The sequence below is a fragment of the Juglans microcarpa x Juglans regia genome, chromosome 3D (genome assembly GCF_004785595.1).
Source record: "Juglans microcarpa x Juglans regia isolate MS1-56 chromosome 3D, Jm3101_v1.0, whole genome shotgun sequence".
NCBI classification, from domain to species: domain Eukaryota; kingdom Viridiplantae; phylum Streptophyta; class Magnoliopsida; order Fagales; family Juglandaceae; genus Juglans; species Juglans microcarpa x Juglans regia.
In genome coordinates this window covers 9,079,723-9,103,097 of record NC_054598.1, presented here as the reverse complement: position 1 = coordinate 9,103,097, position 23,375 = coordinate 9,079,723, and the positions used below count along the sequence as shown (strand labels likewise).

Sequence of the window (23,375 nt, the reverse complement as noted above, 5' to 3'; positions counted from 1 at the left end):
CACTGGGTTTGAGATTTTGCAGATTTTAAAAATGATTTTTGAGATCTAAGGCTTTAGAATTCTACGGACTCAAGTGATGATTTTGATGAGATTTAAGGTTTCAGATCCTGCAGACTTTATGGAACGAGTTTTTGGAAATTTGAGGTTTTTTCCCTGGGCATTACAATGGCATTTGTGTTGTGGTTATGCGCCCATCAGTTGATTTTGTCGCCTTTACACTATTTGGAGTTTTGTTCCATTAGGGTGTACAGCCGCATCATGCAAGTTGCTTGTACACGTGATTTCAGATAGAATTGTAGGAGTGAAAAATCTCAAGGAAATTTTAGGTGAACGAACTCATATTGGTACATTTCATAGACGTTAGAAATTTTGTTTGCAATCTAATTTCAGCTTCTAGATGAACATATTTCTTGATTTTATGTATTTAGCTCGTTACTGTTGGTTTGCTTGATTTCATTATTGCAATATGTGCAGGTGCAACTATTGTGGGGCTTAATATATAATTTTAGCTATTAAACATGGAGGTTAGTATCAGATCACTGAGCTTGAAACGCTATGCTCTATATTTTCCATTTATAGCCGTGTCAGTGTGTCCTATTTTAAATCCTACAAATAGTAGGTTGCACTTCTGTGATACTAGAATTGTATTGTCGATACATATATTTCAATTTTTTGATGTTCTTGCTTGTTAGACATGTGGAGGTGATGCTGGAATTATAGATGTGGACAAGACCACAGAGACATTGGAACCTGAGAAGATGAGCAGTGGAGGATTGTGTCTTCCTGGGAAGGATAGAGTGGAATTTAGACCTCCCGAGAGGAAATCTCTTTTAGGTGTGCTTAATTTGCAAATATATGATAATGTACAATGCAATCATGCTGATTTTTTTTTTTTTTTTACATGTTTCCTATCAGTCTGGAGTCAGAGAATCCTAGTGCTTTTCTTCCAAAGATATTAATTGGAACTATACTTGCACGATCAATAGGCAAAAGTTGCTGTTTGTTACACTAACTGTAATTTACTACATAACAGGGTTAGATGTTCTTGCTATTGCAAAACGAGCAGAGTCTGTCGCTGATGGTGGATTCAAGGCCCCAAGAGAAAGAGTTGCTTCTGTTTTGGCATCTTTAGAGGAAGAGGAGAATTTTGAATCCTCTGGATTAGATGAAGTTGGAACTAATGGAAACAATGGTAGATCCAATCATGCTAGTAGGAAATATCGTGAATCAAATGCAAGCAAAACGGGTAAAACATTGTTTTTATATTGTCTCTTTTTTCTTTACTACTCATATCAATCAGGCATTTTACCCTTGTAAAGTTACGTGGACATGATTAGCTTGCACTAAGTTATTATATGCTGTAGTGTCTTCTTTCTGTGTGGTTATAGAGATGATCAAGTAAAATTTTCCTGAAATTGCAGTCTTGAAATTTTCATTCTTTATCCAACAATAATTATTAGTAATTTGTTTCTTTGTGTTGCCATTTAGGCAAAAGGCATCGCCTCTTATGCTTCAGGAAGGTGTTTTGGTAGTATGTGTTATGATAATATTTTAGGGGTTGGCTCAAGCAAAGTCTTGGTCTTAGTGGTATGCTTCTTCCAGGTCTAAAGTTCAAATCCTCTTGGGTGCAAATAGTATCTAGGAGCCATTAGACTAGGGGAACTTCCCCTTGAATTATCCAAGGTGCATTTGCGGAAAACTCCTTACCGAGGGCTTGTGCACCCCCGGGATTAGTTGGTGCCAATTAAAAAAATGTGTTATGATAATGTTTTAGAGAACACGGTAATGCATGCACTTGCCATCATCACTTACCACTTCCAGATTTAAGGTGAATTTTACTTGAGGAGAGAAACAATAGTTGTTTACTGTTGTATATTGTCTTCAGAAGAGATATCAAGGGGATTGCATCAAATCCTTCATTTAAAAGTGTATTCCTGCAACTCTCTGTTACCCAAACTTCTTCTTTGTAGAATGATAGTGACCCATGTAAAGGTTTACTTGTGCCATAAGTATGAAAATTGTTGAAGGTATATGTTTTATCACTTTCTAGCTCCTAATTTGTTACTAGGTGCTCTCTGTTGTATACATCCTATATACTTGGGCTATGCCTATTTACTTGTTTCAATAAGATTTTATTTTACTTATTAAGAAAAGTATGAAAAGTGCATCTCTTGTATAAACATGAAGTTGATGTGCTTTCGATTCATCAATTGCATACATCATGTATGGGAGCGGTTATATTCCTTTTTGTTTTCCTTTTCTATTTTTATTGAGCCAAAAATATGTATTCTTTGTATTGCAGGAAGTATAGTGACTCAAGAAGAACAAGTTAATGATACACCTCAGTCTCATCACTTGAGTGAATCTATGTCTTCAGATGTAAGTCAATATTATATCGTGTTATCCCATTTGTATTGAAATGACTGGCTTGTCTAAAAGTTGAAAAGAAGCGATACTAAGTGATATGAGGCAAACTTCCATGCATATTATTCCTCACTAGAATACCAGTTACTCTCGAATCTTTGGATGCTAAGAACAACCATAAATTAGCCATAGCTCTACATGCACCCGACCTCTCACGATGGAACTGAGTAACATCAAAGCCTCCGCTGTTGCACTAACCAGCTTATTAATTCAGCCAACTCCATCCCATGGAAATCGTGGCCTTAATTAGGTTCGTAGACTCCTGTTAAGGCCCACACAGTTTGATATTATTACTTATATAAAAAAGACCTTTTGGAGCACAAGTTAGCCAATATAAAAGCCTTTTATGTCTCAAGTTCTATCCTTGGAGCCATTGAAACATCTAACTACAAGAATGTGAGTATGACAGCGATATCAGCAATATCAATGCACTGCATATAGGATTCAAGTTAACACATCTTACTTGCCTCTTGTTCTTGAAAGCTTTTGTGTATTTGTGGTAGCCTTTGTAATTCTATGTTCTTGTTCCTGAGTTTTTCGTCAAAATTATTTAATTGAATCATTGGTGGTAGGGACATTTGAAGGTTTGTAAGCATCTTCAAAAATATGAACTGCTGTAATTGGTGGTGGTGTAGATAAAGTCACGACACTTTGAGTTGAAAACGGATTTGTTCATGCTTTTATTAATCTGATTGTATCTTGATGCTTAAACTGTTGAGTTGCTTCACCTTGGTTTTAGAATATGTGCTCCTTGTAATTAATGCTACAATATATTACTGCATTTGTTGTTGACAAATATTATTGATCTGCTGCTTGTTTCTCCATTTCAAGGCTTCGAATACACCCATTAGAAGTCACCAGAATTTTCAGTCTAGGAGTCCCATGTATGACAGAGATAACCGAGATATTGAAAGAAAAGATTACGGGGATAACAGTAGAAGTGGAAGAAGAAGAGTGAGTCATAGACACAGTGTTGATAGAGAGAATTATCATAGAAGGGAAGCACGCAGTCGGCATGATCAAGACTATGATGGAGAATATGGAAGAAAACGAAGCAGATATGAAGGTTCAAGGAGGACACCAGGTATGTAATACTTATCTTTGGTTTTGCTTAATGTTTTTTCATTCTTCCAAATATAGAAAAATGGAAGAGGACAAGGTATGGATGAATATTATGTTTGAAATTGAAAATCCTCACCAATTCCAGAAACTGGCCTTTGGAAAGGTGACCTATAAGGTGTTGAATATACGCATAGTTCATTGAAAAGGGACTTGTAAAAAGGAAAATGAAGTAAAGAACATATGCGTACTGTCTATTCAATTTGTTAGCATTATTAGTTCATCGAGGGGATACTTCCATATATCTTAAAGAAGTACAATATTGCTCAATCTAATTCAAATCTTGAAGGTAGATCTGACTGGGATGATGGAAGATGGGAATGGGAAGATACACCACGCCGGGATAGTCACTCTCATACCAGTAGGCGCCATCAACCTTCACCATCCCCAATGCTAGTTGGGGCATCACCAGATGCACGACTAGTTTCCCCTTGGTTGGGTGGCCAGACACCTCTTTCTGCTGGTATGTTCTCTAGATGTGAATGATTCTCCGTATTTTCAATGGAACTGGGTCTTTATGACCGTTTCTGTTGATTTTGGGCCTGTGACTTTGGCTCAATAATTGTTAAGCGCAGGTTCTGCCAATTCTCCCTGGGACCATGTCTCTCCCTCTCCAGTTCCAATACGTGCTTCTGGATCCTCCATGAGATCCTCAAATTCTAGACATGGTGGAAGGTCCCATCAACTTAATTTTTCTATGGAAAACTCAGAAACATTTGAGGTATTATGCTTGTGGTCAGGGAAGTTTTCTCCTCCTTTTCCTTTCATTTATTCTGGGGAATAAGAGTCATGCATGTTAAACTCTGTTTCAAGAAAGTATGTTTTATCTTCTTCACCTTGAATAATGGTGATAGTTGTGGATTTCCTTGCCTCATTAATTCACATGCTTTCAATCTACTGGATTTTTCATTATTAACGTATGTGCAGGATGGAGGTGCAGATAAGTCTGATGCGTCTGAAGAAAACAAGTATGAGATTACTGAAAGTATGCGTCTGCAGATGGAATACAATTCAGACCGTGCATGGTAATTAGTTAGTGAATAAGTCTTTCTTAGTTGATAAGATTTGACTTTTTGGTATTTACTGCATGACCACATCTAGACGCCAATTTCTGTGAAAGGATACAGGCATGATAACATGAAACTGTGGACATCATTTTGCTGCCTTGAATTTTCCCGATTTGCAATTCATGCTCACGATATTTTGGAATCTTTTACATAAAAAAATTATAAAAAAAATGCTAGTCACTGACATTTGGGTCCCATTATATATATATATATATATTTTACTTAGTGATTAATGAAGTGTTTTTTAGTGATGTTGTGATTTTTTTTTAAAAAAAATATTTAAGAATATAAAAAAATTTAATGAAAAAAAATAACAAAAAATAAATTTTTTTTTTTTTTTGTTTTTCTTGGGACCGGTCTCGTGCTACATCCTCGGTGGATGTAACACTGCTCAGATTATAAAGTTTGGAATCTTTGACCAAGCAGTAGATTTAATTGGCTTTTTGTTTTCTCTTGTATACTTCCTGTGTATTAGGATTACACCTTTTTATAGACTCCTTAAGAGCCATATCTCCAACCCAAGTGTCATGCCAAGAACTGATTCTATGGCCATCCCCCATACACAGCCTAGTGTTGCAAGAGAGAGACTACCAACCTTTTTGAATATGCTTCCATAACCCCACCCCATACGGCCCCTAACTTCCTTAGAGCACCATCCCCCCCTTACACTCCCATACTTACTATCAATCACCTTCTTCCATAAGGCTTCCCTCTCATAATTATATCTCCATAGCCACTTTCCAAGAAGAGCTTTTTTGAAGGCTCTCACATTACGAACCCCCAATCCACCACCCCTCAAGGGAGAGCACACCTTGTCCCACCCAACTAAATGGAACTTAAACTCATCTCCAAGTCTACCCCACAAAAGTCACGTTGAAGCTTCTCAATCCGCAAGGCAACACTAGCGGGAAGAGGAAATAATGACAAGAAATAGGTGGGAAGGTTGGAAAGGGTACTCTTTATCAATGTAATCCGACCCCCTTTAGACAAATACACCCGTTTCCACCTAGCCAACCAACACTCTATTTTCTCTAACACCCCATCCCAAATAGTCTGCTCCCAATGGTAGGCCAAGGTACTTCATAGGCAATGAGAGACCGCACATCCCAATATATTAGCCGGCCCCCTGACATTACGCACATTACCCACAACAACCATCTCTGTTTTCGAGAGATTTATTTTTAATCTAGATACCACTTCAAAACACATAAGAATAGCCTTTAAAGATTGTGAGTTTGTTAGGGCCATATGAATTATTTTTTCAGCAAAGTGAGATAGGCATGGGTTATGTCGGGAATGGTGGTTGAACTACTAGCCAGCTGGAGAGGGATCATGGGGACAACATAGGGTGCAGCTGTGCGGAGGATGACTCCCATTTGTATTTTTTGGTGTATTTGGAGAGAAAGAAATGATAGAAATTTTGAGGATCGTGAGCACTAATTGGAAGAGTATAAGGCCCTGTTTGGATAGTGAGATGAGATGAGATGAGATGGTTTTAGATGAAAGTTGAATAAAATATTGTTAAAATATTATTTTTTAATATTATTATTGTTTTGGGATTTGAAAAAGTTGAATTGTTTATTATATTTTGTGTGAGAATTTGAGAAAGTTGTAATGATGAGATGAGATGAGATGAGATGAAACCGTTTCTGTATCCAAATAGGGCCTAAGAGTTTCTTTTGGAAGACTTTATTTATGTGGGCCATCACTTTAGATTTAAATGGTCTCAGTTTCCATGACTTCCTTGTGACCATTTCTTAGTTTCTAAATAGGTGTAATCACAGGTATACCGCCTATGTACTTGGGCTATGTCTATCTTTATATCAATGAAATATCTTCTTACTTATAAAAAGAAAAATTAATTGTCTTCTTCGATCTAGAACTAAATCGTCCAGGACTTTTTCTAGCCAAAAAAGAGGCCTCTTTTAGAGATTTAGCTTTATTTGTAAATATTCCGTCTTTGATTTCATATTATAACATTTTTTTTTATATAAGTAACTTTTATAACATGTATTAGGGCTACTTAGTTGTCAACTTATTATTTTGATAAGCAGTTGTCAACTTCTTTTGACTAGTACGCACTTTATTTCATAGGTATGACAGAGAAGAAGGTAATACAATGTTTGATGCAGATACCTCATCATTTTTTCTGGGAGATGAGGCTTCTTTCCAGAAGAAAGAAGCAGAGCTGGCCAAAAAACTGGTATTTTAAAATGAATTGTTAGTTTCTGGAAATATGCTCGAACCATTTCATTGGTAATAAATATTGTACACCACAGTTACATTAATTCGTGCATGCATGTGTCTACCTGTTATCGTTCTCAAATATAAATGCAAAAGTATAAACTGTTTAAGATAGTAGTGCAGTTGGTGATTACGTCGGAAATCGACATTCTTGTCATTCCCATAAGGAGTTGTGATCTCCAATACAGGTTCGCAGAGATGGTACCAAGATGACACTTGCTCAGAGCAAAAGGATGTCTCAGCTCACTGCTGATAATGCTCAGTGGGAGGACCGGCAACTATTGAGATCTGGAGCTGTTAGAGGGACAGAGGTGCAGACGGAATTTGATGATGAGGAGGAGCGCAAAGTTATTCTTCTTGTACATGGTAAGAAAACTTGCAATATGCCTTCTCAATGGTTGATGGATTGAATGTCAATTTGCTGTTTAGAGAATCAGTGTCATCAAGTGCCGCAGGGATAATTGTGAAAAGATATATCTACCTCCTCTAGCTAAAATATCTCCCATCTTTTCTTGTAACAGATACTAAACCTCCTTTCCTAGATGGGAGAGTTGTTTATACTAAACAAGCAGAGCCAATCATGCCACTAAAAGACCCAACATCAGATATGGCTATAATTTCACGCAAAGGATCTGGTTTGGTTAGAGAGATTCATGAGAAGCAGAGTTCGAACAAGTCACGCCAACGTTTCTGGGAGCTTGCAGGCTCAAAACTTGGTGATATTCTTGGTGTTGAAAAAACAGCAGAACAGGTAATGGTGCTTTTGCTTGAATATATGACTTTGACCCTTTTATAGGTTTTAAGGTCTCTTCATTCTCTGTTTTTTTCCTTTTGTTTTTTTGAGCAGGCACAAGTTTAAGACTCATCTTTTTATCTTAATGCTAGATTGATGCTGACACTGCTGTAGTGGGCGAAGAAGGTGAAATTGATTTTAAAGAAGACGCGAAGTTTGCCCAGCATTTAAAGAAGGGGGAAGCAGTGAGTGAGTTTGCAAAGTCAAAAACACTAGCGCAGCAACGACAGTATCTGCCAATATATTCTGTGCGAGATGAGTTATTGCAGGTTTGCCATTACTCCCTTGGCACATGTATGTTTGCTCCTAATGATTGATCACTGCTTGCAGTCGTGTGATTGAGGCATAAAGGAATATCTATTTTTGAAATTGATGAATGTGCTTTGGGTTCTTAAATCTAGGTTTTGGGATCAATTAATCTAATCTTATTCTTTGAATGATAAGAAATTGTTATTTTTTCAAGAATATTAATTACATGGTTTTGACCACCCAATTCTTTTTTTCTTTGGAAGGTAGGGAGGGGGGGAGGTAACATAAGAATTTACATTTGGCATCAAGTAATCTTGCGCCCCCACACCCCCCCCCCCCCCCCCCCCCCCCCGGGGGGGTGGTGCTGGAGTATGCCATAAACAAACTACTTTAGATCGTCACGCTTTATATCAAGTCTCAACTAATTTTACAACCAACCAGTGGCAGTGCCACATCATAAAAAATACTAATTTTTTTTTTATTTGAAATTCAAATTTTACAAACTGCCCTTCATTTAGAATGGAGTTGCAAAGAGTTGTAAAAAAATGTAGCATGTGTATCATCTGATGATTGGTTGAAAAAGGCCTGTCAAATAATACTTTGGTACTTAGGGTTGTGCCCCTTTGTGCTCTTAATAAGATTGAATTACTTGTAAAAAAATAGTTCTTTGTTTTTTTCCTTAATTAATTTTGATACATTGATTGGAATTCATTTTACAAGTGTATTTCAGAGTCCTGTATATTTTTCTCGTTTAGCAGTATCCTTCAAACAATTTATATTACTCTTTGATGTGTCCTAGTTCTGTTTGAATGTATATTGGATAGGTAATTCATGAAAATCAGGTGGTGGTGGTGGTCGGAGAAACTGGTTCAGGAAAGACAACCCAACTAACACAGGTTCCTTGAAGCTTTATTAGTCGAACTACTATTATTGTGATCATTATTTCTGTTGCCATTAATGGTTGAGGCATTTGGCCTCCCAAACTGAAATCTGATATATGGATTTTGTTGACAGTATCTGCATGAAGATGGCTACACTACAAATGGTATAGTTGGTTGCACCCAACCAAGACGAGTTGCAGCTATGAGTGTTGCAAAAAGAGTCAGTGAAGAGATGGAGACCGAGCTGGGTGAAAAAGTTGGTTATGCTATTCGTTTTGAGGATGTGACTGGGCCTAACACCACCATTAAGGTCATTTTTTGGGCATTCAAAAGCACAGTTGTTGAAATTCCTAGCACTTTTAATTGTGGCTTTTTCTAATGGATTTCATTTTGTAACCTCTTATTATTCTTGATGGTTGTTGAAATAACTCATGCTTTTTTAAGGCAGTGAATTTTGTGAGTAGAGAGATTGCCTTTATATGATTATATGCTAAATCTTTGCTAGTTCAATATTACAGTACATGACGGATGGAGTACTCTTGCGTGAAACACTCAAAGATTCTGATCTAGAAAAGTATCGGTATGGGAAGTTGGAAATTTTGTCTATCTTTACATGTAGCTGTTCAATTACCATCAGAACACAATTATTTACTGTCAAGGTCATTACTGTTGCAGTGTCATCGTGATGGATGAAGCCCATGAGAGGTCACTAAGCACAGATGTGCTGTTTGGGATATTGAAGAAAGTGGTTGCTCAACGTCGTGATTTCAAGCTCATAGTAACATCTGCAACTCTGAATGCACAAAAATTTTCAAATTTCTTTGGAAGGTAACCTTGTCATTTGACCACAACTCTATTATGTCATCGTATCCCCGTCACTTGCGTCAAATTACTAATTTCTGAATTTGTTGCAGTGTACCGATTTTCCACATTCCCGGCAGGACATTTCCTGTTAATATCCTTTACAGTAAAACTCCTTGTGAAGATTATGTTGAAGCTGCAGTGAAGCAGGCCATGACCATCCACATCACCAGCCCTCCAGGTGACATCCTCATCTTTATGACTGGCCAAGATGAGATTGAGGCAGCCTGTTATGCCCTTGCGGAGCGTGTGGAACAGCTCATGTCATCCACAAAGAAAGCAGTTCCAAAACTCTTGATACTCCCTATATATTCACAGCTGCCTGCTGACTTGCAAGCAAAGATTTTCCAGAATGCTGAAGATGGGGCCCGGAAATGCATTGTGGCAACCAACATTGCCGAGACATCTTTAACTGTAGACGGAATTTTTTATGTCATTGACACGGGCTATGGTAAGATGAAAGTATACAACCCTAGGATGGGTATGGATGCTCTCCAAGTATTTCCTGTCAGCCGTGCTGCTGCTGACCAACGTGCTGGACGTGCTGGTAGAACCGGGCCTGGGACATGTTATCGGCTGTATACAGAGAGTGCATACCTAAATGAAATGCTGCCTAGTCCTGTGCCTGAGATCCAAAGGACGAACCTTGGGAATGTAGTTTTGTTGCTAAAATCTCTCAAAGTTGAGAACTTGCTGGATTTTGATTTCATGGACCCACCTCCTCAGGATAATATTCTTAATTCTATGTACCAGTTGTGGGTCTTAGGTGCTCTTAACAATGTGGGGGGCTTGACTGATCTTGGCTGGAAAATGGTGGAGTTTCCATTGGACCCCCCACTTGCCAAGATGCTGTTGATGGGGGAACAGCTAGGATGCTTAGACGAGGTATTGACAATTGTTTCAATGCTTTCAGTGCCATCAGTATTCTTCCGTCCTAAGGACAGGGCAGAGGAAAGTGATGCTGCACGTGAAAGATTCTTCGTGCCAGAATCTGACCATTTAACGCTATACAATGTTTACAATCAATGGAAACAACATCAGTATCGGGGAGACTGGTGTAATGACAACTATTTACATGTTAAGGGATTACGAAAGGCCAGAGAAGTGAGATCCCAGCTGCTGGATATTCTTAAGACTCTAAAAATCCCTTTGACATCTTGTTGGCCGGATTCAGACATCGTGAGAAAAGCCATCTGTTCTGCATACTTCCATAATTCAGCAAGATTGAAGGGTGTGGGGGAGTATGTAAATTGCAGGAATGGGATGCCTTGCCATTTACATCCGAGCAGTGCTCTGTATGGTATGGGTTGCAATCCAGAGTATGTGGTTTATCACGAGTTGATTTTGACAACGAAGGAGTATATGCAATGTGCTACGGCAGTGGAACCTCAGTGGCTAGCTGAGCTGGGACCGATGTTTTTTCTGTTAAGGAGTCGGATACGTCATTGTTGGAGCACAAAAAGAGACAGAAGGAAGAGAAAACAGCCATGGAGGAGGAAATGGAGAATTTGAGAAAGGTGCAAGCAGAATCTGAGAGACGAAACAAGGATAAGGAGAAGGAAAGGAGGGCAAAGCAGCAGCAACAAGTCTCCATGCCAGGTCTGCGGCAAGGTTCTACCTATTTAAGACCGAAGAAGTTTGGTTTGTAAGTAGAAATTGTACTGTATGAAATAGTTAATTGTGTTTCGTGGAGGAGAATAGAGCTGCTGTCAACACGGGAAAGAAAATTGTTGTACTTGATTGTGCAAGAGACATTGGGTAAAAATATAAACAGAATTTGTTGAAAAATTTAGGCATTGGTATGCCTCTTGTTTCTTACCATCCTATTGGCAGCTAGGCTCCGCTTGATAAGATGATCTCGGCAGTGAGAGACCAAATGCTGTATTGACATATATATGCCTTTTCACTTTTGGACTTTTGGGGGATTCAAGCCTTCGAGAATAAAACTTGAAGTTCTGTTTAATAGGTGCCAAAGTAGCCTTCTGCTTCAGATATGGCATAAAAAGCAATGTGCATGCAAGTTGCAACACTTTTCACATTCAAAAACATAAAAACAAAAATATAGTTGTTGTATTTTGAGGAATTCACTCGGGCATTTTTGTTAAAGACAGCAGCCCATCTATATGGTACCTAGTGTTTATATATTAATTTATGTATAAGGCCTGATTTGAATAGTAAAATTATCTCAACTCATTTCATTTTATCTAATTATTATTTTTTTTCAAATTTTTGATAAAAAGATAATTCAATTTTTTCAAATTTCAAAATAACAATAATATTATAACAATATTTTATTCAATTTTTTTTTTAATTTTTTTATTATAAGAGTAAATTTATTGATATGAATAAAATAGAAATAACTCGTGTACACAGGAAGTATACAAAAGAACACCTAAATATATTCTAAGATTAAGAGATTAAAGGTAAGAAATCATGCACATTATTTACATTAAGTACAATGGCTGAAAATCAAAACATTAAAGTGTTAAATGTGTACGAAAAAATTCTGCAACTCCGCTCCCTATCTTCAAAACACTAATCGAATATTTTATTAAACTTTTAATTTTCATTTTATCGCAAATCACCATCCAAATCAGGCCAGAGTTAATTGTAACACGTAGACCAGTTAGTAGCTAGCTCTTACCACCGATTTCTTTATTGAATTAGTATTCTTAAAAAAATGTTAGATATAAAAATACTTAAGCGTGATATATAAATTTATTTTATTTGAAAATGACTTTACAATTTGACCTATGGTCTACCCGATCCAGCCAGTTTTTGCTTTTGCTTTTGCGTTTATTTTAAGATCCGTTCGTTGATCAAACATTTGTACAAAGCTGAAAGCCCGAGACGCATTCCCGATTCCGAAACGAACCTCGTCATTTTTCATCGCACCGCCAATCTCTTCATCGTAGACGTCAATAACCTAAGGTGAGCTCCTCTCCGTCTCAATCTCTCTCCCTCTCTATGTATTTTGGTACTTTTATCCGTCTCAGCTTGTGTTTGAAGATAGTCTATTGCATTGGTAGATTTTCTTCTTCTTTTTTTTTTTTTTTCGTTTTACCGTTTTGGCTTTGAGGAATTGTGGGTGGTTTCATGATTCAAGCTTTGGCGTGATGGGGATTTTCTCTAATTTCGTCGATTGGGTTAGTTTGATGGGTCTGTTTGATTTTCATTTCTCCCCTAATTTATCTATCTTGCCGTGAAGTTTTCACCGGGGAAAAAATTTTCCGACTCTGTATATGATTGAAGTGCCAATATTTTTTTTAAAAAAAAGGAAAAAATTAAGCGCCCCGAATCAAACTCTTAAGGAATCGGTTTGAAGAAATTGCCAGTCGGCTTCAGGGCACAGTATTTGTGGACCTGTTAGGTCCTAAAACTAGGGCAAACCCTGACCGATACAAAATTATGGATCACTTGCACCCCTGTTGTTGTGTAGTTCTTTTATTTCTTTGACGGCATCCACAATGTTCTTGAGGCTGCTCAGTGTTACTTTATATGATTCAACTTTACTGGCCATGAATGACCTTGAGCCTCAATTACTGAACACTATATCAAGGATGATATCAATGATTTAACGTTTTTGGGGCAGGACATTAATTATCATGGTTGTTTATTGATAAAATGGTAATGTATTCACGCTTAAACTACTCATAATTATCAGGAGAAATATAAGACGAGACAAAATAGTCTCCACAAAACAGAAGTTGAGTACCCCTTTTTGAGTGGATTTGGACTTTCCTAATCATACTTCATATTCTTAGTAACTTCTGTCACTGTCTTTTCAACGTTCAGGCCTATGGCGGCACCCTCTTTTGTGTTTTAATATCATGCCTGTGAAACCAAACTTATTTTGAGTTTTGGCACTGCTCAAGACTGCTTCATAGGATGGCACACCCAACCAATTTGTTGAAACTAAAACTCTCGACTGTATGATACCATCTCAATGCTTCCTTGCTCTGGGGTTTTGCGAGCGCTAAGGCTGCAAAAAATAATTTCAGTACCTATTTGTATTCAATCATATTGGATAAAATGTAGTACGAGGCAATTACATTTATTGACAGTTTTCAGTTTTGACTGTCCATTTGGTTTTTGAGAAAATTGGAGTCTAATAGTGATTAATAAAACCTTTTGGTAAAAGAAAATATATATATATTTTTTATTTTAACAAAAAGGGAAAGTCAATTGAAGCTTAAGAGTGAAAAGCATACCACTATTCTTTTTTTGATAAGTAAAAAAAAGCATACCACTATTCATTTGAGTTAAACTCCACTTTCTCTGTTTCCAAACTGAAAAATAAAAAGGGTAGTGTTATGTGTAATCTGGTTAAATTCAATTCATATATGATAGCATTAACAAATAATGAATTTGAATATTGCCGTGGGCATTAGATTTCTTTAGTACAAAGGTTCCTTAGGCATCACTTCTGCTTGCCTGGTATTCATGTGTTTGATCATGTGTATCAGATTTTGTGAACCATAATATTGCTCATGAAAAATGGTTTGCTCAGTATATTTTATTTTTCATTTTTTGTAGTGTGGAGGAAGGAAATAAGTTATCAAGTTTGAGGACAACTTGACATGGTGAAGCCATTTTTCACGTTTGAATTTCAAATTGTTTACGATGATTTAATTTTGAATCAGTACAGTTTTGACATGGTTTTTGTGGGATCCAGTCAGCACTCTTCAACTTCCATTCGTTTTTAACGGTAGTGCTGTTGGGGATCTGCGCCTGCACTTATTTGAAGATGCATTTTCCTGCTATCTTTGAACAGAGAACTGGGTATGCTATCTCTGTTGTTCTTACTGAGATTACTTATATAGGTTTTTTGCATGATTGATAGATAGTTCTCATTTTTTATTTGTTATGATTTTCTTCTCTAATATGATTCATAAAGTTGCAGCAATTAATGGGAGAGTGATTTAATTTTATCTTTGAGCGATATGCAGTAAACTTGCTTGCTATTCTAGCAGTTAGCCTGTTAGTTATAATTAATGGGTTAACTAGCCAATCAACTCAGCAAACAAAGCGTGCATGCTTCAAATAGCAAAATGGGTGTACCTCATTCACACTGAAGAATGAGGGATGTTATGTGTCGTTTAACACAGTCCCAGGACCCTACACTGGAAATTAAATACATATACCCACTGCTTTGAAGATTTCCTTAGAGCTTGGATACTGAGTGAATTCTTTTATTGCCACACATTGTACTGTGCTGGCTGATCTCCTTTCGCTCTTCTGGAGAACATTTGAGTCTCTGGCTGTAGATAATACAACAATGTCAATCTGTACCCTCTTCTATCAAGTTCAAACAATTCTCTAATATGCTTTTAAATAGTTTTCAGTAGATGACAGAATGATTTCTTATGTAGAGAGTTTTATTGCAGGTTGTCTATTGTGATAGTCACTAGACAACCTGCAGAGATATTTTATTCAGGTTTATCTTTCCCCCTCCCTCCCTTTGTCCCTCCCTTGTACACACATTACACGTTGTCTCCCTCCTTCCTTACTTGTAGCTCTGAATTTGGCGGATTACTGAAATTTGTCTAAGCTCAGTTAATGTCAATTTTTGTTGTGTTTTTTTTTTTCCTTTCTAAATGTATGTGTTGAGTCCATTATTACTTTGATTTACCCTTGTTAAGCACAGTTCAATGGTGTTGCAAGATTGATTGCAACAGTAACCTGTGTTTTCTGGTGCTGACAGTTGATTTTTTTAACAGTGGGTCCTAATGAATGTGTATGCATATCCAACAGGTTTCGCGGTTTCTTTTGGAAGGCAGCCAGAATAGGTGCGCCTTCTATTATTATGTTTTACTATCATCTGTCCACAGAACTCCATGTTTTCTTGTTTCACTTCATTTTTCTTTGACTTCTCTTGGGGAGTTCTTACCTTCCCTTTCCTTATTTTCTTCTTTGGAGTGGTGGGGGTGATAATTTGTGAAGTATGACACTTTGACATTGGGGACGCAGGAAACCTTCCTTGGGTTGGCATGGAGGTGAATGTAAATCGAAAAATAGAAAAGGAAACTGTTTCTTGAATTGATGCTCTCAGTTGTCAAAAAAAAGGGCGCCCTTAAAGTCCTGGATATGACGACATCTCTTGCCCTTATACCTATTTATTTTGGATTACACTATGAATTCTTAAGCACAGAAGTAAAGAGAGATGCTAATTTGGGTTATTGATCCAAAAAATTATCATTTATTTACAAAGGGAAGGGATTGATTTAGGAGTTTGCAATACAGCTGGTAGCATCATTACCAAAGGGTCTGCAGAATTGCAGATTGCCCATTGATTGATGTTCAGCCTGTCTGTTGAAAACTGGGGACGAGAAAATGAAGTAGCACCTATATTTTAAACACTCTGAACTTCTATTTTCATAGTCTATCTTGATCTGCAATCTGAAAGGCTGACCATTCCTTGTTTGGTTTTTGAAATAGGTGAGCGCTTGAGTCCATGGGTGGCTGTTGGATGCTTTACCATGGGTGTGTCAATTATCTTCTTCTAAGCCACGTATTGTTATATTCAGATGTAAGCTTCGGCCTCTGGTTTTTTCTTTCTTCATATGGCAAAACTCTCACTCCTTGAAATTTGATAACAAAATTCTTGTATGTTGAGAACCTTTAACCTCTGTTTCATGACCTAGTTGACATACTCATTAAAGGCAGGCCCTTCTCTGGAACTCTGTTGTATCATAATTCAACTATTCAATGGAAACTATTGATCATTTTTGTAGACATTTCTGTCATGGTAATGGTTATGATAGTACAGGCATCAAGTGCCAAAGCAGAGCCTTCTGATGTGTGTTATCATAGATTTCTTAAACAGGCCCGTTAAGTTGGAAATCTGAAGTGAACACTGCATGAAATACTAATTGTTGCTGTTTGGTATGGTCACAACCTATATATGTTGCCAGATTTTAGATTCTGAGACTGGAAGCTACTTAACAGCAAAAAATATAAAATTTTGTAATCGAAGCATGCTATGAGTGGCATGTTATTCTATATTATATGTGCATGTAAGAGTAGAATGAAGGAAAAGTCCTGTGTTTATAGGTGAGGTTAGACTCACCATAATATGTAAATTCATTGATTGTTCATGAAACAGTGAGATTTGGAAGAAGATAGGAAGACAGAGCGGGAGATTAGGCTGAAATTAGGGCAGTAGGGATCTTAATGCGAGCAGGGAAACATGCAATGACATACATTACGAGCTTACATTTGAATCTCCTAAAGAACAAAACTCTGTCTCCACCCCAGTGAAACACAGATAGGATAATCTTCTTCATGGATCTCTTTTGATTACTCCCATCGGCGACCCTCCCCACATCTTCTTCGTTGTATTCATCATCTCCTCCCCATTGAAGAGGATAACTTCTCAAGAACACCCTTCTAGTATTGTAGTTCTCCTCACGAAAGCTTCTTGTTCTCATCCCATCTCCCTGCTTGCCTTTCCTATCCATACTGGAAAGATACACTACTGAATGGTGAACAAAGTTGACTTTTATACAAGGAGAGAGACTGAGAGGGTGAGAGGCTTGGAAGCTTGATGCAGACAGGATAATCCTAGGAGAAAGGGAATAAGAATTATTAATGCTGTAATTGATATGCTAGTGAGACTCTTGTATTTGGATTTCATAACTCCAAATGGATATACTTTATCCAATCATAAACTAATATGGCTATTATTTTATATGATTGCTAGGTGGACTGAGCATGGTTTCTGTGTTCTAACGGATCTGATAACTACATGATTGGTAGACCTTCGATACTTGAGTTGTTGTGCAATCATCAGGCCTTAAAGAGTGCTATTGCTTCCATCTTTGCCAGTGTATAACACTAAACCATAGGAATAGGTGTGTGTGTGTGTGATTTCTTTTATTAAATCCTCTGTCTGCATGTGTATGATTTTATCTTTGCTAAAGATGCTCCTCGTATTCTCCACCTAATTGCCAAGAGGGATCAATTGTCCTTTTAAAATAAAGGATAACTTTGGTTACTTTGCGAGTTGAAGGTTGCTATGTTTTAAGTCTTGTCTTCAATCAAATGGGCGTACTTGTAGCCGCCCAACCTCACCGCTGCCACGGGTACCAGTTGCCTTGGCAGCAACACATGGGACCTTATCTGTTATCACTTCTATAAACAGACAAAGTAGATAGTTTGCTGTTGACACGGCAGTCAATGGCAAACTTTAAATTTTCATAGCTTCTCCTTTAATGCAGCAGTCAAAAATAATTTTTCAGTAGCATCAGTGGTACGATGGAACCATGATGGGGATATTCTGGAAATCAGAACAAAAAAAATTCAAACTTCAAACCCACTGCTAGCTGAAGTTTTAGCGGCTTTGCTAGCTTCCAAAATGGCCATTCCTCATAATCTAGCAATTATTGAAGGTAATGTCCAAAATGTCATCACAGCTATAGAAAGTCCTGACTCCTCACTGTTCTGGCAAGTCTCTCCCATTATTGTAGACATTTAACATATCCTCTGTCATCATCAAGGATAGAAACTAGCCAAAACTCATCGATCTCAAAATCGATGTACGGATTATGTGGCGTAATGAGCAGTAACCAATCTTGCTTTTGGATGCCTACCTTTAGATAAATTCTCTAGATGTTTTCTGTATATTGACAGTGGAAAAGATCCACCTTAAACTTTTATAATTTGGTTTTAATCTATAATACGCTTGATTAGAGGAAGAAGAAGAAAAAAAAAGAAAAAAAAAAGAAGAAAGATAGTTTTGCCGTTGAAGAACGATATATCTGAAACTTTAACTTAAATCTCTACATTAATGCCCAGGGAATTCTTCATACTGGTAAGGTATGTTGAAATCAATGGCAAACGCTACGAATACCACGTTGTTTGAACTACAATTAATCAATGCAATAAATTAAGTAAATGCATATAGTTGTGTCATCCAATGTACCCTTATCTTCTAATATAAGTATCGTAGCTAATTGGCCTTGGTTAGGAATCAGGATTCCCATTCCAGTGTGAACACAAAGTCAACAGGTCCCCTACTACGCCTCTCTCCACCCAAAAAAATATAAACAAAACATACACGCGCACAAAAAAGCTATATTAAGATTTTAATCATTGTTTAAAGTTGCAGTCGGGTAAGATATTGTTAAAAATCCAACCATTGATCTAAAAGTTTTAGAACTGTTGGATAGTAATTTAGTTAAATTTTTAACCTTAAGGATCATACCATTTCACCACGCTTCCGAATTCGATGTTCACGACGGACCATTCTATCGACACTGAGCCGGTGGTAGCTCTTTCTCTTTTGGTGGCTTTACTCATCTATTAGCATTCAATGACTTAACACCATGCTCATATATAGTACCAAGATATTTTAATCCAGCCTATAAGTCGCCCCTTCCGTGACTTGAAGATCGTGACGCAGTCTCTGGCTCTGATACCAATTATTAAAGATCCAACCATTGATCTAAAAGTCTTAAAACTGTTGGATGCTAATTTTGATTAAACCTTTAACCTCGATAACATTATATACTTACTGCAGTTTGCGACTGGATTAATTTAGAAATAGCAACCAATAGGACACTAAAAATAGAAATAAAAAAATAAATATCCACGTTTGGCTAATTTGCTCTGCTTGTGAAGACTGGTTATTTGAATTCAGAACCAGGGGAAATTTAAAGTCTAATAGGGGGGAAAAAAGGGATTCGATCATTGGGTTTGGAATACTCTATCATTTCAACATATGCGGTTCAATCAATCCTTGGTCTAATGATTATGTCTAAATAGTTGAATATTAATAAGTTGTTAATGTTTAAACACATTCTGGATGCCATGATACTCGTTTGGTTTAACTTTTTGGTCTCTGATGCACCTAATATTCAAATCCCATAACTACCGGATAAGAGAACATATAGTTGGAGTTATTTTTACGCATTTGCCTATTGAATACGCAAGAGAAACGATGGTCCACCATGGGAATTGATAACAAAAAAAAAATATATATTATGATATGTCAATTTTACTGATATGATACGTCAATTTTAATTTGTAAATTTTACTTTCATTATTTTGTTTAGAGGAATATTTTAGTAATAAAGAGATTTTATAAAAATAAAATTATAGATTGTAAAATTACTTTTATTATAAAATAAATATAACATATTATATGAAAATATGCCAACTTGTGAATTTATTTTATAAAATTTCTTTGTAACTGTAGAACTTCGAAATATTTCTCTAATACTTATTTATGAGAATTGCGAGATAAGTTTAAAATGTTGTCACACAAAGTTTTTTAGGAATCATTGCTACGATATATTGGAGTTATTGGGTTGTTGGTTGTTATGAAGATGTGTTTAAATATCAATGAAAACTCAGTTCCAATCCAACGTAGCGTCAACCCAACTTCAAAGCTAGCTTTCTCCTTCCTTGTCTTGCAGACTCTAAAATAGTCAGAAAACTAAAAGAAGAAAAAGAAAAAAAAAAAAAAAACTTGAGGAAATTTGAAGGGACCCATGTCTGCAAGCTCCATTACTTCGCTTTCAAGACCGATCAACTCCCACCCTAGAATTTAATTTTCTTTCTTAAAGCATAAAGCCAACAAACTTCCTTGTTCTCTTTAGCTCTCTCATTCTGTCTTCAATTTTTCAGAAAGCAAAATCTGAATTCCTGTAATGGATAAATGTAGCAATCATTTGGACGTGGGGAACTCTGTTCCTGTTTCTACAACCTCGGACTCGTCCCTGAAACTTCAATATTGGTCCAGTGCTGGTTCTAAGCCGGAGATCAGCATCTTAACTGAATCTCTGTTCAAGAAAGACATAGTCAAAGGCCAAAACTCAGTTGCTGAACATGCTTTGATGCCTTTAGCCAGTTCTGGTAGATCAAGTATGTTTCTAAACCTTGACAATTCTGTTGAACACAATGGATCGGAATAGGTCTGGTTGGCATCCTTATTTACGTTAACATTGTCAATGTGTTTGTGTCCTTTTCGTTATATTATATTGTTGGAATTGATCTGAATAGTTGTTCTTTGTTTCTTACTATTTTTTGCCCAATATTCTGCATAATTGTCACGTTTCAGCGACACTATCCTTGGCTTGTTTGAGATGTATCCCATATGACTTGAAATTTTTAGATTCTTACTTTTTCAAATTGATCAAGAGACTGCATTCTAAATATGGGTAGGTTTTGACTTTGAGGGCTACAAGAAAATGGGATCGGGAAATTTTAAAAACTTGTCGGTAATATGGCAACCGCCAACGAAGAAGATGACGAGCAGTTGTTTGGTAGTTAGTGTTGTTGATTCTGGGTCCCTGGTGTCTTTCAAACATGAAGTAGATCATGGCGGGGGTTGGGAGACTGTGAAGTCCTACAATCATATTTGGAGAGTTTTAAGCTTGTCTATGTGAAGACGTGCGGATATATTTGGATGAGATTTTTCTTAGAAAAAATCTATTTATCATCTATTTTCTCATCATCCTCATCGAATATGTGATTAGATGATAGGTTTATAAATAAAATATAATAAATAGTCTTCAATCATCTAATGTCACATCGTGAAATAATAAAATAATGATAAGAATTGGGGGGATGAGTATTCTTATTCATTGTTATTTGAGTCAGGCTACTTTGCCGCCCAGAGTAGCCCGCTTCACTTGATCGATAGTGCATTTTACAATTTTTTTTTTCATTTTTCTATTCATATTTTTTTAATATATTTAAATATTTGTAAAAAATAAAAAAGTACAGCAATACACTTAAAATCACTTCCTTAATCATTAAGTAAAAAAAAAAAAATTCCCAGAGCGGTCAACTTGAGTGGTCACATTTGATGGGCAAACTAGCTTTTTCCTTGTTATTTTTGCCGTTCTTAGTCACATTTGGTGATGCGACAAATTTCAAGTGGTTGTCATTTAAGTAGTTGATAGAAGAAGTTACTTGAAATGTGATATATTATAATACTATGTGTGATTGGAGATGACAAGATTTAAAATGAAGAGTAGCATTGACGCTATTTGAATACACATGCGTTTTGAAACCGCTTTCTAATTTTACACCACGCAAATAGAGTGTGCTCATTTTCCTGATCTTGGCTCAACTTGTTCGTGAACCCATGCATATAGCCTCTTTAGCTGAATTGCGTTGTCTCATTCCATGCAGGTGATGAGGAGGAAATATATTTTGATCCATGGCTCTGGTTAGAATCTGACTGTGAAGATTTCTTCAGTGTCAGTGGGGGTAAGAATCGATATTTTTCAATTTGTTGGAGACTTTTTTTTTTTTTTTAAATCGTTTTTTCTTTGTTTGTTACTGAAGAATCTTTTACTTGTTTTTATGCCAGATACTACCCCATCTTGCGGCAACACTCCTATCCACCAAAGCTGCTGCTTGCAAGAAACTCCTCATGTAGATAAACCTCTGCCAATTTACATGGACAGTCCACCCACTTCCATTTTTGAACCCTCCTCCCCAACAGTCATGAAGAAACAACTGATTGAGCTTTTTCAAGAGAGTTTCAGGAGCGATGCTGTTGATCATGTCACTCAAAATTTGCAAGCAAGGTCAAAGGCCAATCGTTCCATTCTTCACATTCCTCCAAATTCTTCAAATAAAAGCCTTTATGATCGTGTAGTAAACACTGCACGCAGTAGCGAGACAAGCCCTGACGTCACAAGTTACAGCCCCAGCAGGAAGGGGAGATTCGCAAAGTCCGTGCGGTGCTGCCTCCCAAATTTCGTGCCCAACCTCAGCTCTGGCGGCGGGAGGAAGAGGCTGAGCGTTTCCCGTAGTTGTAAACGCTAAAAGACTAGCCTCTAAAAGAATCTGCTACTCGTAAGATGCATATAAAAGGACATAAATTGGAATCTGGGAAGTGGGAACCCTTTTTCATATTACTTGTCTTAAGGTCGGCTAGGCAGTGCTAAAGTGAATTGCTAGTACTTATTGCAGCATTTGTAAAGAAAAATGATTTAGAGAAATTTTATTTGCAGTCTTGAGTGAGAGACTGCGTGTGCAATCCCATTGATGAATAAGGTAAAAGGTAAAAAATCATTTTAAAAAGGATATTATTATAATTTTAAATTTTTTTTAAATATAATTGTATAGACTTACATGAGCAGTCCTCATTTGGAGACTGTATGTAAACTATACATAACATTTTCTACAACACATTTTACAACAATATTTAATTGATGGATAATTTTGTAAAATACTTTATAAAAATAACATTACTTTACAAAAATACTATTACTTTATAATATTATTGTGAAATGTATTGTAAAAATGTGTTGTGTGTGTATTGAACATAAAGTTTTTGCATGCTCAATTATGTTGAGAATATAGTTTTTTTTTTCCTTTCTAAATCTGTTGAAATCCCTACGATTTTATAAGATGGTATGTCACAAAAATTTAAATTGTAATATATAAGTGGTAATGACACTCTTACACATTCTTACCACTATTTTGACATTTTTCTTATGTGAGAGATAATTTTGTAAGATTTAAAAATTTAATTTATAAAATATTATTATTTTTTACGAGATGGTACTATCGCATTAGTTAATTATAAAATACACTATAAAATTATTATAATACCATAATTCCTTAATTAAATAATTATTATTAAAAAATGGACGGATAAGAAAGATACATTGCGGCCGGCCCAATCTAGGCTTCGAAGAAAGGCCCTCACGTGACCGATACCGGATTTCAGCTCAGTAATGGAAAAGACCGTTGGCAGTTGGCTGTGGCTTCTGC

General features: G+C 36.6%; 3 protein-coding genes across 5 annotated transcripts; all 3 read left to right on the top strand.

Moving 5' to 3' along the window:
- Positions 1-379: 379 nt before the first annotated feature.
- On the top strand, positions 380-11,601 carry LOC121255740 (pre-mRNA-splicing factor ATP-dependent RNA helicase DEAH7-like). Its single transcript, XM_041156231.1, is given in 18 exon segments — positions 380-524; positions 693-834; positions 1,034-1,246; positions 2,303-2,379; positions 3,256-3,508; positions 3,833-4,006; positions 4,119-4,264; positions 4,471-4,568; positions 6,705-6,813; positions 7,043-7,220; positions 7,376-7,605; positions 7,740-7,916; positions 8,721-8,792; positions 8,911-9,087; positions 9,296-9,357; positions 9,453-9,605; positions 9,692-11,058; positions 11,061-11,601. Coding segments are annotated over 18 exon segments (3,861 nt in total). The 5' UTR covers positions 380-518; the 3' UTR covers positions 11,288-11,601.
- Positions 11,602-12,326: 725 nt separating this feature from the next.
- Positions 12,327-16,724, top strand: LOC121255743 (protein kish-like). 3 transcript variants are annotated; one of them, XM_041156236.1, is made up of 6 exons: positions 12,327-12,569; positions 13,434-13,568; positions 14,175-14,221; positions 14,314-14,420; positions 15,393-15,427; positions 16,077-16,368. In XM_041156236.1, exons 3-6 carry the CDS (start codon positions 14,219-14,221, stop codon positions 16,142-16,144), a joined length of 213 nt encoding a protein of 70 aa, XP_041012170.1. In that variant the 5' UTR covers positions 12,327-12,569; positions 13,434-13,568; positions 14,175-14,218; the 3' UTR covers positions 16,145-16,368. The 3 variants fall into 3 exon arrangements, with proteins under 3 accessions (XP_041012170.1, XP_041012169.1, XP_041012168.1); XM_041156235.1 differs by having other exon boundaries at positions 13,434-13,638; XM_041156234.1 differs by lacking the exon at positions 13,434-13,568 and adding an exon at positions 16,373-16,724 and having other exon boundaries at positions 12,328-12,569; positions 16,077-16,167.
- Positions 16,725-20,099: 3,375 nt separating this feature from the next.
- On the top strand, positions 20,100-22,612 carry LOC121254010 (uncharacterized protein At3g27210-like). The gene is made up of 3 exons (XM_041153969.1): positions 20,100-20,504; positions 21,780-21,857; positions 21,961-22,612. The coding sequence occupies exons 1-3, from the start codon at positions 20,291-20,293 to the stop codon at positions 22,419-22,421; spliced, it is 753 nt and encodes a 250-aa protein (XP_041009903.1). The 5' UTR covers positions 20,100-20,290; the 3' UTR covers positions 22,422-22,612.
- Positions 22,613-23,375: the final 763 nt, after the last annotated feature.

Excerpts from the sequence above, each read along its gene's own strand:
- LOC121255743 (XM_041156234.1), top strand. Across the intron at positions 14,421-15,392 it reads ATCTTTGAACAGAGAACTGG|GTTTCGCGGTTTCTTTTGGA; the intron begins GTATGCTATCTC and ends CATATCCAACAG. Across the intron at positions 15,428-16,076 it reads TTGGAAGGCAGCCAGAATAG|GTGAGCGCTTGAGTCCATGG; the intron begins GTGCGCCTTCTA and ends TTTTTGAAATAG.
- LOC121254010 (XM_041153969.1), top strand. The coding sequence starts at position 20,291 with ATGGATAAATGTAGCAATCATTTGGACGTGGGGAACTCTGTTCCTGTT. Across the intron at positions 20,505-21,779 it reads AGCCAGTTCTGGTAGATCAA|GTGATGAGGAGGAAATATAT; the intron begins GTATGTTTCTAA and ends CATTCCATGCAG. Across the intron at positions 21,858-21,960 it reads TTTCTTCAGTGTCAGTGGGG|ATACTACCCCATCTTGCGGC; the intron begins GTAAGAATCGAT and ends TTTTTATGCCAG.